Source organism: Pristiophorus japonicus, chromosome 8 (genome assembly GCF_044704955.1).
Source record: "Pristiophorus japonicus isolate sPriJap1 chromosome 8, sPriJap1.hap1, whole genome shotgun sequence".
NCBI lineage: Eukaryota > Metazoa > Chordata > Chondrichthyes > Pristiophoridae > Pristiophorus > Pristiophorus japonicus.
The window spans coordinates 63,223,015-63,238,595 of record NC_091984.1 but is presented as its reverse complement, the minus strand read 5'-3'; the positions used below and the strand labels follow the sequence as shown (position 1 = coordinate 63,238,595).

The 15,581-nt window shown below is 45.5% G+C and overlaps 1 protein-coding gene across 3 annotated transcripts in view; it reads left to right on the top strand.

Annotated features, from left to right (window-relative positions):
- The first annotated feature begins 657 nt into the window (after nt 1–657).
- The window catches only part of gpx7 (glutathione peroxidase 7), a 52,450-nt gene continuing 37,526 nt past the window's right edge, over nt 658–15,581 (top strand). For all 3 annotated transcript variants that reach the window (XR_011593971.1, XM_070886101.1, XM_070886100.1), the window contains exon 1: nt 658–852. Coding sequence is in view for 2 of the 3 variants with exons in the window: in XM_070886101.1 (XP_070742202.1) it covers nt 721–852 (132 nt within the window). In the remaining variant the exon portion in view is untranslated. The remainder of the gene's footprint in view (nt 853–15,581) is intronic.

The following is a 15,581-nucleotide window of genomic DNA, read 5'->3' as shown; positions in this document are numbered from 1 at the left end:
TCCTTACTATACAGTATAAATGCACACGAGGTCCATGCTTGAGAGAAGGTCAGTCTGTGACCTGTCCTTTATTCCTTAGCACTCAACTGATGAAGGTGGGTGGAGCTTCCCCTTTTATACCTGAAGGTCCAGGTTAGGAGTGTCTCCCACCTAGTGGTCAGTGTTCTCACAGTGTACAACTTAGGTCAGTTTATACATGGGTTACAATGCTGGTTGAATACATGACAGGGGCAATTTTGTTTATTTTGTTTGATGACACTGGGGCAGCCCAGTGTGTCAATTTCATTTTATTTAAGAACGGCATACTTTTTTGAAGTAATTAAGATTGTCCCAAGTAGTTTAGCTGTAACGAATATGTCTAGGCACTTAAACACTGACAAAAGGTTAATCCTCTTGAGTTTATTCGGAATCCAGGAGATACGACTCAGCTTGTCCTATGTTGATGCCTCTTTCAGAAAGGGCTGGGGGGAGAATAAAACAAAAACAAGTAATTGAAAAGAGAAAGTCTCTTATTAGCGACAGTTGGAAAACGTTAGGCGCCACTTACATTTCTGGAGCTTATTACGACTGTTTTGCGGCACTATCCAATCTGCCTGGTGGTGATTGGAGAGCTGTGGTACTGCTGTGAAAGCGGTCTATCTCGGTGCATGAGGCAGTGATCTGCTCAGAAGGAGAGCCTCCGTCCCGCCCAAACTCAGTTTCCTTTTGCTATTCATAACCATGTTACTGGTGGTGGCCACAGTGCTGCTCTTACTCGTTTTGCCATCCGAAGAAAAAGCCAAAGATTTTTACTCCTTTAAAGGAGTAAACATTCGAGGGAAGCTAATTTCACTGGAGAAGTATAGAGGATCGGTAAGTTTGACAACTCCACCCCGTTACTAACCGGGCACGGTAATGGGGCTGTGCAAACTCACCTCTGCATGAAGCACGAAGGTTTTACACGTCTAACACTTGCGAACTTCGAGTATATACACAATTCACTATTTGCCCTAAATCAGGAGAGATTGCTGTCATTTAACCGGTAACTCAGAGGGAATCATGGAGGCCCCTTTGAGCACAACGACTGTATACGTGGCATCAACAATAAAACAGTTTAACGTCCCACCTAAACGCGTTTACTTATTGCTATAAAGTTTATAGATATACTGTAAAGCTATGAAAAGCAACGCACTTCAAATTCAGTAAATTAATGATTCATTTATTGTTATTCAAGTTAATTAGTGCCCCCAATCGGTTCCATTTCATACGCTAAAGACCATCACGTTGTAAAACTAGTTACCTATGTTTGAATATTCAATCATAGAATGATACAGCACAGAAGGAGGCCATTCGGCCCATCATGCATGTCCCAACTCTGATAGAACAATCCATTTAGTGCCACGTGACTGCTCTTTCCTCATAGTCGTGTAAATGTTTTTCCCTTCAAGTATTTATCCAATTCTGTTTTGAATGTTACTATTAAATCTGCTTCCACCGCCCTTTTAGGCAGCACATTCCAGATCACAACAAATTGCAGTGTAAAAAAATGTTTCCTCTGGTTCTTTTGCTAAGCACCTTAAATCTGTGTCCTCTGGTTAACAACCTTTCTGCCACTGGAACCAGTTTCTCCTTACTTGCTCAATCAAAACCCTTCAAGATTAATACCTCTAGCAAATCTCCCCTTAACCTTCTCTGCTAGAAGGAGAACAACCCCAGCTTCTCTAGTCTACCCATGTAACTGAAGTCCTTCATCCCTAGTACCATTCTAGTCAATTTCTTCTGCATTCCCTCTATGGCCTTGACATCCTTCCTAAAGTGTAGTGCCCAGAATTGGACACAGTACTCCAGCTAAGGCCTAACCAGTGTTTTGTAAAGGTTTATTATAACTTCTTGCTTTTGTACTCTTCTTCTATTAATAAAGCCAAGAATCCCATGTGCTTTTTCAAAAATAATATCCTTCTCTCTGTTCCTGCACCCTGTTTAAAATTGTACCATTTAGTTCATATTGCCTCTCCTCATTCTTCCTACCAAAATGTATCACTTCACACTTATCTTTGTCAAATGGCGTCTGCCAATTTCAACTGTCTGTCTATGTCCTCCTAAAGTCTGTTACTATCCTCCTCATTGTTAACTACATTTCAAAGTTTTGTGTCCTCTGCAAACTTTGAAATTATGCCCTGTATACCCAAGTTCAGGCCATTAACATATATCAACAAGAGCAGTGGTCTTAATAGTATTAATAGTCTTAATACAGTGGTCTTCTCCTTGGGGAACACCACTGTATACCTCCCTCTAGACTGAAAAACAACTATTCATCACTACTCTCTGCCCCTTAACCAATTTTGTATCCATGCTGTCACTGTCCCTTTAATCCCATGGGCTTTAATTTTGCTAACAAGTCTATTATGTGGTACTTTGTCAAACACCTTTTTGTGAAAGTCCACACACACAATATATACCGCACTACCTTCAGCAATTTTGGAGGTCACGCTCAGCACACTGGAGGTCACTCTTGCTACATTTGAAAATGGAAAGTGGAGATCAAACATAAAATCTGTCATATATCAGATCAGCATGGATGCCGTTTATGCTGTTTCACCTTGGACCTCAGATGAGGACCAAGATGAGCCCCACCAGCAGCAACAACACCAGCGGGAGCAGCATCAGCCTTCTCCTCACCAACCTGCCACTCCACAAGACAGAGGGGATGAACACAGGGGTGCACCTCACAGGAGGATCCGCTTCCTCGACATGACCAAACACCATTGTCTCAGGAGGCTCAGGCTACCCCGTCAGGTCATGGCATACATTTTTAGCTTGCAGGAAGAAGACCTGCTGCCAAGTGGACCTGGTGGTCACGCATTTCTAGTGGCTGTCAAAGTGACCACCGCCCTCAACTTCATCGCCTCAGGCTCCTTCCAGGGATCTGCAGGAGATATTTGCAGGATTTCTCAATCAGCCATCCACAAATGCATCAACCAGGTTGATATGTCCTTACTATACAGTATAAATGCACACAAGGCCCATACTTGAGAGAAGGTCACTCTGTGACCAGTTACCTTTATTACCAAGACCTCAAGTGATGAAGGTGGGTGGAGCTTCCCCTTTTATAACTGAAAGTCCAGGTTAGGAGTGTCTCCCACAAGTTCACCCCCTTGTGGTCAATGTTCTCAAGGTGTACAACTTAGGTCAGCTTATACATGGGTTACAATGATAGTTGAATACATGACATCGCCTCCCCCCCCCCCCCCCAAAGTCTTATTGGGATCACAGGTTAAGTCTCTCTGGTGGTTTACGCTCCCTTGTAGAGCGCCTGAGTTGGGGCTCCGGTTGTTGGGTGCTGGCCTGAGTGTCTGCTGTTTGCAGTGCCTCAGGCCTGTCTGGACTGCCCACAGTGACTGGGCTCTCCTCCACTTAGTTCCGGTGTTCGGTTACCTGTGGTGGAGTAAACTCTACGTCGTGTTCTTCCTCTGCTTCTTCTATGGGGTTGCTGAACCTCCTTTTAGTTTGATCCACGTGTTTGCGGCAGATTTGTCCATTGGTAACTTTAACTACCAAAACCCTATTCCCCTCTTTGGCAATCACAGTGCCTGCAAGCCATTTGGGTCCTGCAGCGTAATTAAGGACAAAAACAGCGTCATTGACATCAATACATCGCGCCCTCGCATTCCTGTCATGGTAGTCACATTGTGACTGACGCCTGCTCTCAACAATTTCTTTCATAGTGGAGTGTATATAAGGGACAACCTGGTTTTGAGCGTCCTTTTCATTAGCAGCTCTGCGGGTGGAACCCCTTTGAGCGAGTGTGGTCGGGATCTATTGGCCAACAGGAGGCGTGATAAGCGGCTTTTTTGGGAACCCCCTTGGATTCTGAGCATCCCGTATTTGATTATCTGCACTGCTCGTTCCGCCTGGCCGTTTGAGGCCGGCTTGAACGATGCCGTTCTGACATGGTTGATTCCATTGCCTGGCATGAAGTCCTGGAATTCAGTGCTTGTGAAGCACGGGCCATTGTCGCTGACCAAGACATCCGGTAGACCATGGGCGGCAAACATTGCCCGTAGACTTTCTACCGTGGCAGAGGATGTGCTTGAATTTAAAATGGCACACTCAATCCATTTGGGGTAGGTGTCCACTACAACCAAAAACATTTTTCCCATGAAAGGACCTGCGTAGTCCACATGGATGCGTGACCATGGCTTGGCGGGCCAGGACCAGGGGCTAAGGGGGGCTTCCCTGGGTGTGTTGCCCAGCTGAGCACACGTGTTGCACCTGCAAACACAAAGTTCCAGGTCTGCATCTATCCCTGGCCACCAAACGTGTGACCTGGCAATTGCCTTCATCATGACAATGCCCGGGTGCTCATTGTGAAGTTCTCTGATAAACACCTCTCTGCCCATCTAGGGCATGACTACACAGTTTTCCCACAATGGCAATCGGCCTGAATCGAGAGTTCATCCTTGCGCCTATGAAACGGTTTAAATTCCTCAGGGCATGCCCTGTACGTGGCTGCCCAGTCCCCATTCAGGACACATTTCTTAACTAAAGACAGTAGTGGGTGTTTATTTGTCCAGACTTTAATCTGATGGGCTGTCACAGGTGAGCCTTTGCTTTCGAAAGCTTCAACAGCCATGACCATCTCAGCATCATGCTCAGTTGCCCCCTCAGTGGTGGCTAGTGGGAGCCTGCTGAGTGCATCGGCGCAGTTTTCAGTGCCCGGTCTGTGCCGAATTGTGTAGTCATAAGCGACTAACGTGAGTGCCCACCTCTATGCGGGCCGATGCTTTCGCATTTATGGCCTTGTTGTCGGCCAAAAGGGACGTTAGGGGTTTGTGATCTGTCTCCAGCTCAAATTTCCTGCCAAACAGGTACTGGTGCATTTTTTTTACTGCATATACACATGCTAGCGCTTCCTTTTCTACCATCCCGTAGCCCCTTTCTGCCCGGGACAGACTTCTGGAGGCATAAGCTACCGGCTGTAACTGACCAGTGGCATTCACATGCTGCAACACACACACGACCCCATAGGATGATGCATCGCATGTTAAAACAAGTTTCTTACACGAGTCATATAACGTTAACAGTTTATTAGAGCATGCAATTTGTTATGCTCCATCAAAAGCCCTTTCCTGGCTGTCCCCCCAGACCCAATCGCGACCTTTGTGTAGGAGCACGTGTAGCGGCTCTAACAGCGTGCTCAATTTGGGAAGAAAGTTGCCAAAATAGTTCAGGAGCCCCAGGAACGAACGCAGCTCCATCGTGTTACGGGGTCTGGGTGCTCTCTGGATCGCTTCCGTTTTGGACGCAGTAGGTCTGATCCCGTCTGCTGTTACCCTCCTCCCCAGGAATTCTACCTCTGGAGCTAAGAAGACGCACTTCGCCTTTTTGAGTCGCAGCCCTACCCGGTCCAGTCTGCGTAGCACCTCCTCCAGGTTGTGGAGGTGTTCTTCAGTATCGCGACCTGTGATGAGGATGTCGTCTTAAAAAACCACCGTCCTTGGAATTGATTTGAGGAGGCTTTCCATATTTCGCTGAAAGATTGCGGCGGTCGAACGAATCACGAACGGACATCTGTTGTACTCAAACAACCCCTTGTGTGTCGTGATGGTGGTCAGCTTCTTCGACTCACTCGCCAGCTCCTGGGTCATGTAAGCTGAGGTCAGGTCCAATTTTGAAAAATGTTTGCCACCGGATAGTGTCGCAAAGAGGTCCTCCGCTCTCGGTAGCGGGTACTGGTCTTGGAGTGACACCCGATTAATGGTGGCCTTGTAATCGCCACATATCCTGACCGACCCATCCGCCTTGAGCACCGGCACAATCGGGCTCGCCCAATCACTGAATTCGACTGGCGAGATGATGCCTTCCCTCAGCAGGCGGTCCAATACGCATTCTATCTTTTCCCGCATCATGTACGGCACCGCTCTGGCCTTGTGGTGTACTGGCCTGGCGCCTGGGTTTATGTGAATCACTACCTTGGCCCCCATGAAAGTGCCAATGCCGGGTTGAAATAATGAGTCAAATTTGTCCAGGACCTATGAGCGTGATACTCGCTCCACAGAAGAAATTGCATTGACATCGCCCCATTTCCAGTTCATGACAGCAAGCCAACTCCTCCCCAGTAGTGCGGGACCATCCCCCGGGACAATCCAGACTGGCAAGCTGTTCTCCGAATCTTTGTGGGTCACAACTACTGCGGCGCTGCCTAGCACTGGAATGATCTCCTTTGTATATGTCCATAGCTGTGCGTCAATCGGCAATAATTTTGGCCTCCTGGCCTTGGACACCCACAACCTTTCGAACTGTTTGATACTCATCAGGGACTGGCTGGCCCCCGTGTCTAGCTCTATTAATACTGGGATGCCATTGAGGAGCACTTCATCATTATCGGTGGCGTCCTGGTGTATGAACTGTATATGTGCTCCACATGAACTCACTGAACTTCAGCTTCCAGCGATTTCCCCCAGTATTCATTTGGCCTCGTAGGGCTTACATCGGGCCCGTCCTCCTCGTACATCAACCTGGCTGCAGGCTTCCTAAATACGCGCCAAGTGACTGCTGACGTTGCAGTTTCTGGAGGTATATTGCTGATACCTGCAAGCTCTGGGTGGGTGTTTGCCTCCACACATCCAGCATGAGCTGGAGGCCCCATTGATGGAAAGAAAAAGTCTATTACCAGTCGATCATCTCTAACTGTCCTTAAGCGCACCATTAACAGGTGTTGATGGCCCCATTACTAGCCGCATTGTCCCTTGCGATGGCATGAATCGCCGTTCAGCTAGCCATTGTCTCTGTTGAATTCCCCCTTTGGGTTCAACTACATGCTGGGGCATGTCCGATTGCCCTTGTCTGCTTAGAGAACTGTGTGCCGCATTAACAATGTTGACTCCCTGGTCGTTTGCCGCATTAGAGCCAAGATTTTTGTCATACATCATTCTGGTCTCTTCCTCCCCTGAGATAAATATCTGGGCTATCATAGCCGCCGCTTTCAAGGTCAAGTCTTTGGTCTCAATCAGTTTCCTAAAAACCTCAGCATGCCCGATGCCCTCAATAAAAAAAAAAAAGTCTCACAGCATCTCCGCTCTGCATGCATCTGGGAACTTACATAGCCTCGCCAGTCGCCGGAGATCTGCCATGAAGTCTGGAACGCTTTACCCTTCTCGCCGCCGGTGCGTGTAAAACCGGTGTCTCGCCATGTGCATGCTGCTCGCCGGTTTAAGGTGTTCCCCGATCAACTTACTGAACTCTTCGAACGTCTTGTCCGCCGGCTTCTCTGGCGCAAGAAGGTCCTTCATCAGGGAGTACGTTCTGGATCCACAAACCGTCAGGAGATGAGCCCTACGTTTGTCGGCTGAATCCTGTCCCAACCATTCCTTCGTGACAAAACTTTGCTGTCGTCTCAATAAAGTTGTCCCAATCATCACCAACACAGTACCTCTCTTCTGTGCTGCTAGTGGCCATGCTCTCGTGGTTTCAATCCCAGTTTCTCGTCGCCAATGATCTTACTGTACAGCATAAATGCACACGAGGCCCATGCTTGAGAGAAGGTCACTCTGTGACCAGTTAACTTCATTACCAAGACCTCAAGTGTTGAAGGTGGGTAGAGCTTCCCCTTTTATACCTGAAAGTACAGGTTAGGAGTGTCTTCCACAAGTTCACCCCCTTGTGGTCAATGTTCTCAAGGTGTACAACTTAGGTCAGCTTATACATGGGTTACAATGATAGTTGAATACATGACACAGGTGACCGATGCCATGTTTGCCAGGGCAGGTAGTTGTTTACCCTCTGCCACCGATGAAGCCTGTCACAACAAATAGGTGCTCAGGTTTGCGGCTCTGGCTGGCTTCCCACAGGTGCAGAGTATCATCGACTGCACACATGTGGCGATCAAGGCACCCCCAAATCACCCAGGAGTGTTTATGAACCGTAAAGGCTTCCAGTGGTTTCAGAGATCTATTGGACAGTGCGGTGTGTACCAGGGATCTAGTGGACACTTTCATCAATGTGCAGCTCGTCTGCAACCACAAAAGGATCATCATGCATGTGTTCCAGATTCCCAGGGAGCTGCCATGATTCAATCGCCCTGCGCCAGTCCGCCCTCCCTCAGCTCTTCTCACCTCCAACCAGACTTACCGGCTGGCTGCTTGGAGACAAGGGGTATCCCTGAAGACGTGGCTGATGACACTCTTGAGGACCCCAGGCAATGAGGCTGAAGAGCGGTACAATCAAAGCCAAATGATGATGAGATTCGGGATGCTGAAGATGCACTTCAGATGCCTAGACAGATCTGGAGGAGCCCTTCAATATGCACCAGCCAGGGTCTCCAGAATGATCGTGGTATGCTGCGCTCTGCACAACATAGAACAGTAGCGAGAATTGGAGCTGCAGGAGGAGCATGGTACAAGGCGTAGAGTGCAGAGCCTCTTCGGAGGAGGAACTTGATATGGACATGGCACCAGCAGCGGCACATATTGTTGCCCGTGGCCCAATAACGGCATGATTTAGTTAGGTTGCACCAGTCCACCATCTGGCACCGAGATGCTGAACCCACTTTCCCCCCGCCCCGAACCATGAAGCAGTCCTACAATGACTGAACCATTCCTTTCACAGACACGCATTGCTCGCAGTTAAGTCATGTCTTGCCATTCATTACAAGTGACAAGGCCACTTGCCAGGCAGCAGACAAAAATGGGCATGATGGGAAAGAAGCAATTTTATGTGCCCATTGCCCAACACACCCAAGTATATAATGTTGCATTAATCTATATTAAGACACCTATCAAATATGAGCCTATTCTCCCATCACATCTAGCTCTACCTGCAATCTATTTTTTTCATTTTGGGTCCTTATACTAGCAGTTATCTTTGTATCATCTGCAAACTTGCAGACAGTTCCCCTCAATCTTTTCATCCAGATCATTAATAAAGATGGTGAAGACAATACCTTAACAGCGGTCTCTATTGGACAGTAACGGTAGCTTATTATGTTACTGGACTAATAATCCAGAGACGTAAGTTCAAATCCCACCAAGGCAGCTGGGATATTTTAATTCAGTTAATAAAATAAATCTAGAACCAGTAATGGCGACCATGAAACTATCGGATTGTCGTAAAAACCCATCTGGTTCACTAATGTCCTTTTAGGGAAGGAAATCTGCCATCCTTATCTGGTCTTGCCTATATGTGACTCCAGACCCACCGAAATGTGGTTGACTCTTAACTGCCCTCTGAAATGACCTAGCAAGCCTTTCAGTTGTACAACCTGCTATGAAAAACAATAATAAGAATAAAACCGGATGGGCCACTTGGCCTCGACCTTGGCACCAACTTTAGACATGACAATGGCACACTCGGCCCAATCGACCCTGCAACGTCCTCACTAACATCTGGGGACTTGTGCCAAAGTTAATAGAGCTGTCCCACAGACTAGTTAAGCAACAGCCTGACATAACCATACTCACAGATCATACCTTTCAGCCAATGTCCCAGATTCCTCCCTGGGTATGTCTTGTCCAATCAGCACAGTGGTATACAGTCGGGAGAGGGTGGCCCTGGGAGTCCTCAACATTGACTCCAGACCCCATTAAGTCTCATGGCTTCAGGTCAAGCATGGGCAAAGAAGCCTCCTGCTGATTACCATCTACCACCCTCCCTCAGCTGATGAATCAATACTCTTCCATGTTGAACACCACTTGGAAGAAGCACTGAGGGTAGCAAGGGCACAAAACGTACTCTGGGACGAGGATTTCAATGTCCATCACCAAGAGTGGCTTGGTAGCACCACTACTGACCGAGCCGTGAAGGATATAGTTGCCAGATTAGGACTGCGGCAGGTGGTGAGAGAACCAACATGTGGGGAAAAACCGACTTGACCTCGTCCTCACCAGTCTACCTGTCACACATGCATCTATCCAAGATAGCATTAGTTGCAGTGACAACTGCATAGTCCTTGTGGAGATGAAATCTCGTCTTCACACTGAGGTAATCCTCCATTATATGGCACTACCACTGCACTAAATGGGATAGGTTCAGAACAGATCTAGCAGCTCAAAACTGGGCATTCATAAGGCACTGTGGACCATTAGCAGCAGCAGAATTGTATTCCACCATAATCCGTAACCTCATGGCCCGGCATATCCCAAATTATTATTTAAATGGAGAAAAGTTGCAAAGTGCTGCAGTACAGAGAGACCTGGGGGTCCTTGTGCATGAAACACAAAAAGTTAGTATGCAGGTACAGCACGTAATCAGGAAGGCAAATGGAATGTTGGCCTTTATTGCAAGGGGGATAGAGTATAAAAGCAGAGAAGTCCTGCTATAACTGTACAGGGTATTGGTGAGGCCACACTTGGAGTACTGCATACAGTTTTGGTCTTCGTATTTAAGGAAGGATTTACTTGCATTGGAGGCTGTTCAGAGTACATTCACTAGGTTGATTCCGGAGATGAGGTTGACTTATGAGGATAAGTTGAGTAGATTGGGCCTATACACATTGGAGTTCAGAAGAATGATAGGTGATCTTATTGAAACTTATAAAATAAAGAGGGGGCTTGATAAGGTGGATGCAGAGAGGATATTTCCACTCATAGGGGAAACTAAAACTAGGGGACATAGTCTTAGAATAAGGGGCCACTCATTTAAAACTGAGATGAGGAGAAATTTCTTCTCTAATGGTTGTAAATCTATGGAATTCTCTGCCCCAGAGAGCTGTGGAGGCTGGGTCATTGAATATATTTAAGGCAGAGATAGACAGATTTTTGAGCGTAAGGGAATAAGGGGTTATGGGGAGCAGGCAGGGAAGTGTCCACAATCAGATCAGCCATGATCTTATTGAACGGCAGACTAGGCTCGAGGGGCCAAATGGCCTACCCCTGCTCCTATTTCTTATGTTCATTCTACCATTACCATCAAGGCAGGGGACCAATTTTGGTTCAATATTGAAAGGCGGAGTAGGCTCGAGGGGCCACATGAAGAGTGCAGAAGAGCATGCCAGGAACAGCACAAGGCGTACCTAAAAATGAGGTGTCAACCTGGCTACCTGCATGCTAAACAGCGGAAGCAGCATGCTATAGACGGAGCTAAGTGATCTCACAATCATCAGATCAGATCAGATCAAACCTCTGCAGTCCTGCCACATCCAATCGTGAATGGTGGTGGACAATTAAACAACTAACTGGAGGAGGAGGAGGCTCCATGAATATCCCCATCCTTAATGACGGCGGAGCCCAGCACAGTGCAAAAGACCAGGCGAAGTGTTTGCAACCAGCTTCAGCCAGAAGTGCCGAGTGGTTGATCCACCTCGGACTCCTCCTGAGGTCACCACCATCATAGAAGCCAGTCTTCAGTCAATTTGATTCATTCCATGGCTGAGCCCCAGAACATCACTGCAGGACTTCCTCAGGGCAGTGTCTAGGCCCACCATCTTCAGCTGCTTCACCAATGACCTTCCCTCCATCATAAAGTCAGAAGTGGGGATGTTTGCTGATGATTGCATAGTGTTCAGTTCCATTTACAACTCCTCAGATAATGAAGCAGTCCATGCCCGATTGCAACAAGACCTGGATGACATTCAGGCTTGGGCTGATAAGTGGCAAGCAACATTCACACCACACAAGTGCCAGGCAGTGCCTATCTCCAACTAGCGAGAGTCTAACCACCGCCCCTTGACATTCAATGGCATTACCATTGCTGAATCCCCACAAAAATAATGTGGCTACAAGAGCATGTCAGAGGCTGGGTATTCTGCGGCGAGTGTCTCATCTCCTGACTCCCCAAAGCTTTTCCACCATCTACAAGGCATAAGTCAGGAGTGTGATTGAACACTCACCACTTGCCTAAATGAGTGCAGCTCCAACAACACTCGAGAAGCTCGAAATCATCCAGGTCAAAGCAGCCCGTTTGATTGGCATTCCGCCCACCACCTTAAACATTAATTCCCTCCACCAGCGCACCGTGTCTGCAGTGTGTACCGTCTACAAGATGCACTGCAGCAACTCACCAAGGTTTCTTCGGCAGCACCTCCGAAACCCGCGACCTCTACCACCTAGAAGGACAAGGGCAGCGGGCGCATGGGAACACCATCACCTGCAAGTTCCCCTCCAAGTCACACACCATTCTGATACATATCGCCATTCCTTCTTCATCGCTGGGTCAAAATCTTGGAACTCCCTCCCCAACAGCATTGTTGGAGCACCTTTACCACACGATCTGCAGCGGTACAAGAAGGTGCTCACCATCACCTTCTCAAGAGAAACTAGGAATGGGCCAGCGACACCCACATCCCAGGAATGAATTTTTTTTTAAACTCCCATTAATGACCAGTCCCCATGCAGAACTGGTATCATTAATAACTACATTCTGTCTCTGAGAATACAACCAGTTCCTTCTCCAACCCAAAATCTACTATCTAATCCCAAAGGATTTCAACCTTATTTAGTAGCCTTTTGTGCAGGCCACAGTTTAGTGGAATGGGCAGAAAAGTTAATTTAATGTGGATAACTGTGAGGTAATGCAATATGGGGTATAAAAAGGAATAATGAGAGTATACAGTAAATGCTAAGACACAAAAGGGTGTAGTGAAAAGAGAGGTCTAGGAGTTCAAATATATAATTCCCTGAAAGTGAGAATGCAGTTAGATTAAAGCCATAAAATGGCCAATAGAAATGTGGGGTTTATAACTAGGGGCAAAGAGTAAAAAAAATGATGAATTTATACAAAACATTAGTTAGGCCACAGTTAGAGTACTATGTGCTATTTTGGGCAATCTATTAAAGAAAAGATATTCAAGCCACAGTAAAAGTACAGTGTAGATTCACCAAGATTATGCCAAGGATAGGAAGCCATAGTTATGAGTAGAGACTGAGATACTGGAACTATTTCTATCGAGCTATAAAACCATAGAGCTTTTTAAAAATGATCAGGTAATAGGAAAAGATTATTTTGTTTGGGGAGTTGGTAATGATGGGTCACCAATTTATAATTGATCATTAAGAGACTAAGGAGAGAACTTAGCAGTAATTTATTTATGTGGAGAGTTGTTGGGAGTGTGGAATGCTTTGCTGTAGGGAATGGTTAAGGCAGACTCCATTACATCTTTTAAGGGAAGATTGGATAAATATTTGAAGCAGAGGAAGTTAGAGGGCTGCAGGAAGAAAGTGGGGTGGGCGCCATTAGTTTTGGATTGCTCAAGCTGACATAAGCATGATGGGCTGAATGGCCTGTGCAGTAAACTTTTCCTGTGAACCTTTCCCATGATACTTCCCCATTGCAACAGCAGGATTAAGGCCACGTTACATCTGACCATTGCCCTCTGAATGACAACCAGATTGCTTTTTTCCCACTGAAGTGATCCTCAGTAGTCAAGAATTCATATAGATCTGTTTTGGTTTCCATCCCTAGAAAGAATCAAACATTGGCAGAGATCTTGGCACTTGGAGACTTGGCACACCGTGTGTCTCATCTAATTAGAGAAGCAATCAACAAAACAAATTGGGGTAGAAATCCCCAACGGGGAGGCTCGAGGCTGGTTTGAAATAGGTTCAATAATTTAAGTGAGTTTGAATAAAACTACAGCAACTGATGGAAACCCTTCTGCTTTTAGTCAAATTTGTAATTCTTGGTCAGTTTTACATGAAAAGAGACTACAGTTATACCTTCCTGTTGCACCTCCACAGGCAGCTCAACCATTTAATGAAAGGAATTTTGGGCCGCTTGCCTTGCTGGCAGCGGGACGTCCTGAGGTGATGAAAGGCACTATATAAATGCAAGTTCTTTCTATCTAAACCCCTTGTGAAGAAAGTTTTATTTAATATCTATTGCTGATTGTTTTGCATATAATTTCCCACAAGAGGGCACCATTGATCAATTGAATAGCTGTTCAAACAAAAATGACATTTGAAGAGAAAGAGAAGTGATGCAGTTGAAATGTTAGCATGGTACATGGTCAGGCTTTCAAGAAACATATTCCAGAAGAGCAAATCCTCCAAAGAAATCCTGACTTTATAACATCAATCATGCAAAATTTAAGAACCATTGAATTTAATATTACGTATCACGTTTTAAAAAAAAAAGATGAGGTAGTGATCCACAATATTTTGTTTGTGTCTGTACGGGGCGGGGTGGGGCGGGACAGGGTGGATGGCCACAGCTGGTTGCAGGATTGTGTGTATGCACTTTCCTCCTATGGCACTAGAGTAATGGGAAGTCAATATACAGGGGAAATATATAAAGAATAATCAAAATTCAATGGGAAAAAGGTTTTGCACTCTTTATCTTTTTTGATTTTTGTTCTTATTAATTGTTTTATGTCTGCATCATAATGTTTTCTTTCAAAAAGTCTTGTGTCCATATCAATATGTAATGTAGAGTTATAGAGTCCCTGGCCTAGAAATTTGGGAGAAGACTATGTTGTCTTCTTTTTAATCTGCATGTTGATTGGACAAATCAAATTGGCCAAGGTAGCCTTGAGGAAGAGTTCATAGAGTGTATCCGAGATGGTTTCCTTGAACAGTACGTTGTGGAACCAACCAGGGAGCAGGCTATCTTGGATCTGGTACTGTGTGATGAGACAGGATTAATAAATGATCGCATAGTAAAGGATCCTCTAGGAAATAGCATGGTTGAATTTCAAATTCAGTTGGAGGATGAGAAAGTTGGATCTCAAACCAGTGTCCTGATCTTAAATAAAGGTGATTACAAAGGTATGAAGGCAGAGTTGCTAAAGTGGACTGGGAAAATAGATTAAAGTGTAAGACAGTTGATGAGCAGTGACAGACGCTTAAGGAGACATTTCATAACTCTCAACAAAAATATATTCCAGTGAGAAGGAAAGACTTTAAGAGAAGGGAGAACCATCTATGGTTAACTAAGGAAGTAAAGGATGGTATCAAATTTTTTAAAAATGGCATACAAAGTTGCCAAGATTAGTGGGAGACCAGAGGATTGGAATTTTTTTTTAAATCAGCAAAGGACGACTAAATAAATTTATAAAGAGAGGGAAGGTAGAGTATGAGAGTAAACTAGCAAGAAATATAAAAACAGATAGTAAATGCTTCTACAGGTATATAAAAAGGAAGAGAGTAGCTAAAGGAAACATTGGTCCCTTAGAGGATGAGACTGGGGAATTAATAATGAGGAACAGGGAAATGGAGGAGACTTTGAACAAATATTTTGTATCGGTCTTCATGGTAGAAGATACTAAAAGCATCCCAATAATAGATAATCAAGGGGCTATAGGGAGGGAGGAATTTAAAACAATCACTATCACTAAAGAAAAAGTATTAAGTAAAATAATGGGACTAAAGGTGGACCTGATGGCCTGCATCCTGAGGTCTTAAAAGAAGTGGCTACAGAGATAGTTAATGTATCGGTTGTAATCTACCAAAATTACCTAGATTCTGAAGAGGACCCAGCGGATTGGAAAACCACAAATGTAACACCCCTATTTAAAAAAGGCGGCAGACAGAAAGCGGGAAACTATAGACCAGTTAGCTTAACATCTGTCGTTGGGAAAATGCTGGAGTCCATTATTAAGGAAGCAGTAGCAGGACATTTAGAAAAGCATAATACAGTCGAGCAGAGTCAATGTGGTTTTATGAAAGGGAAAT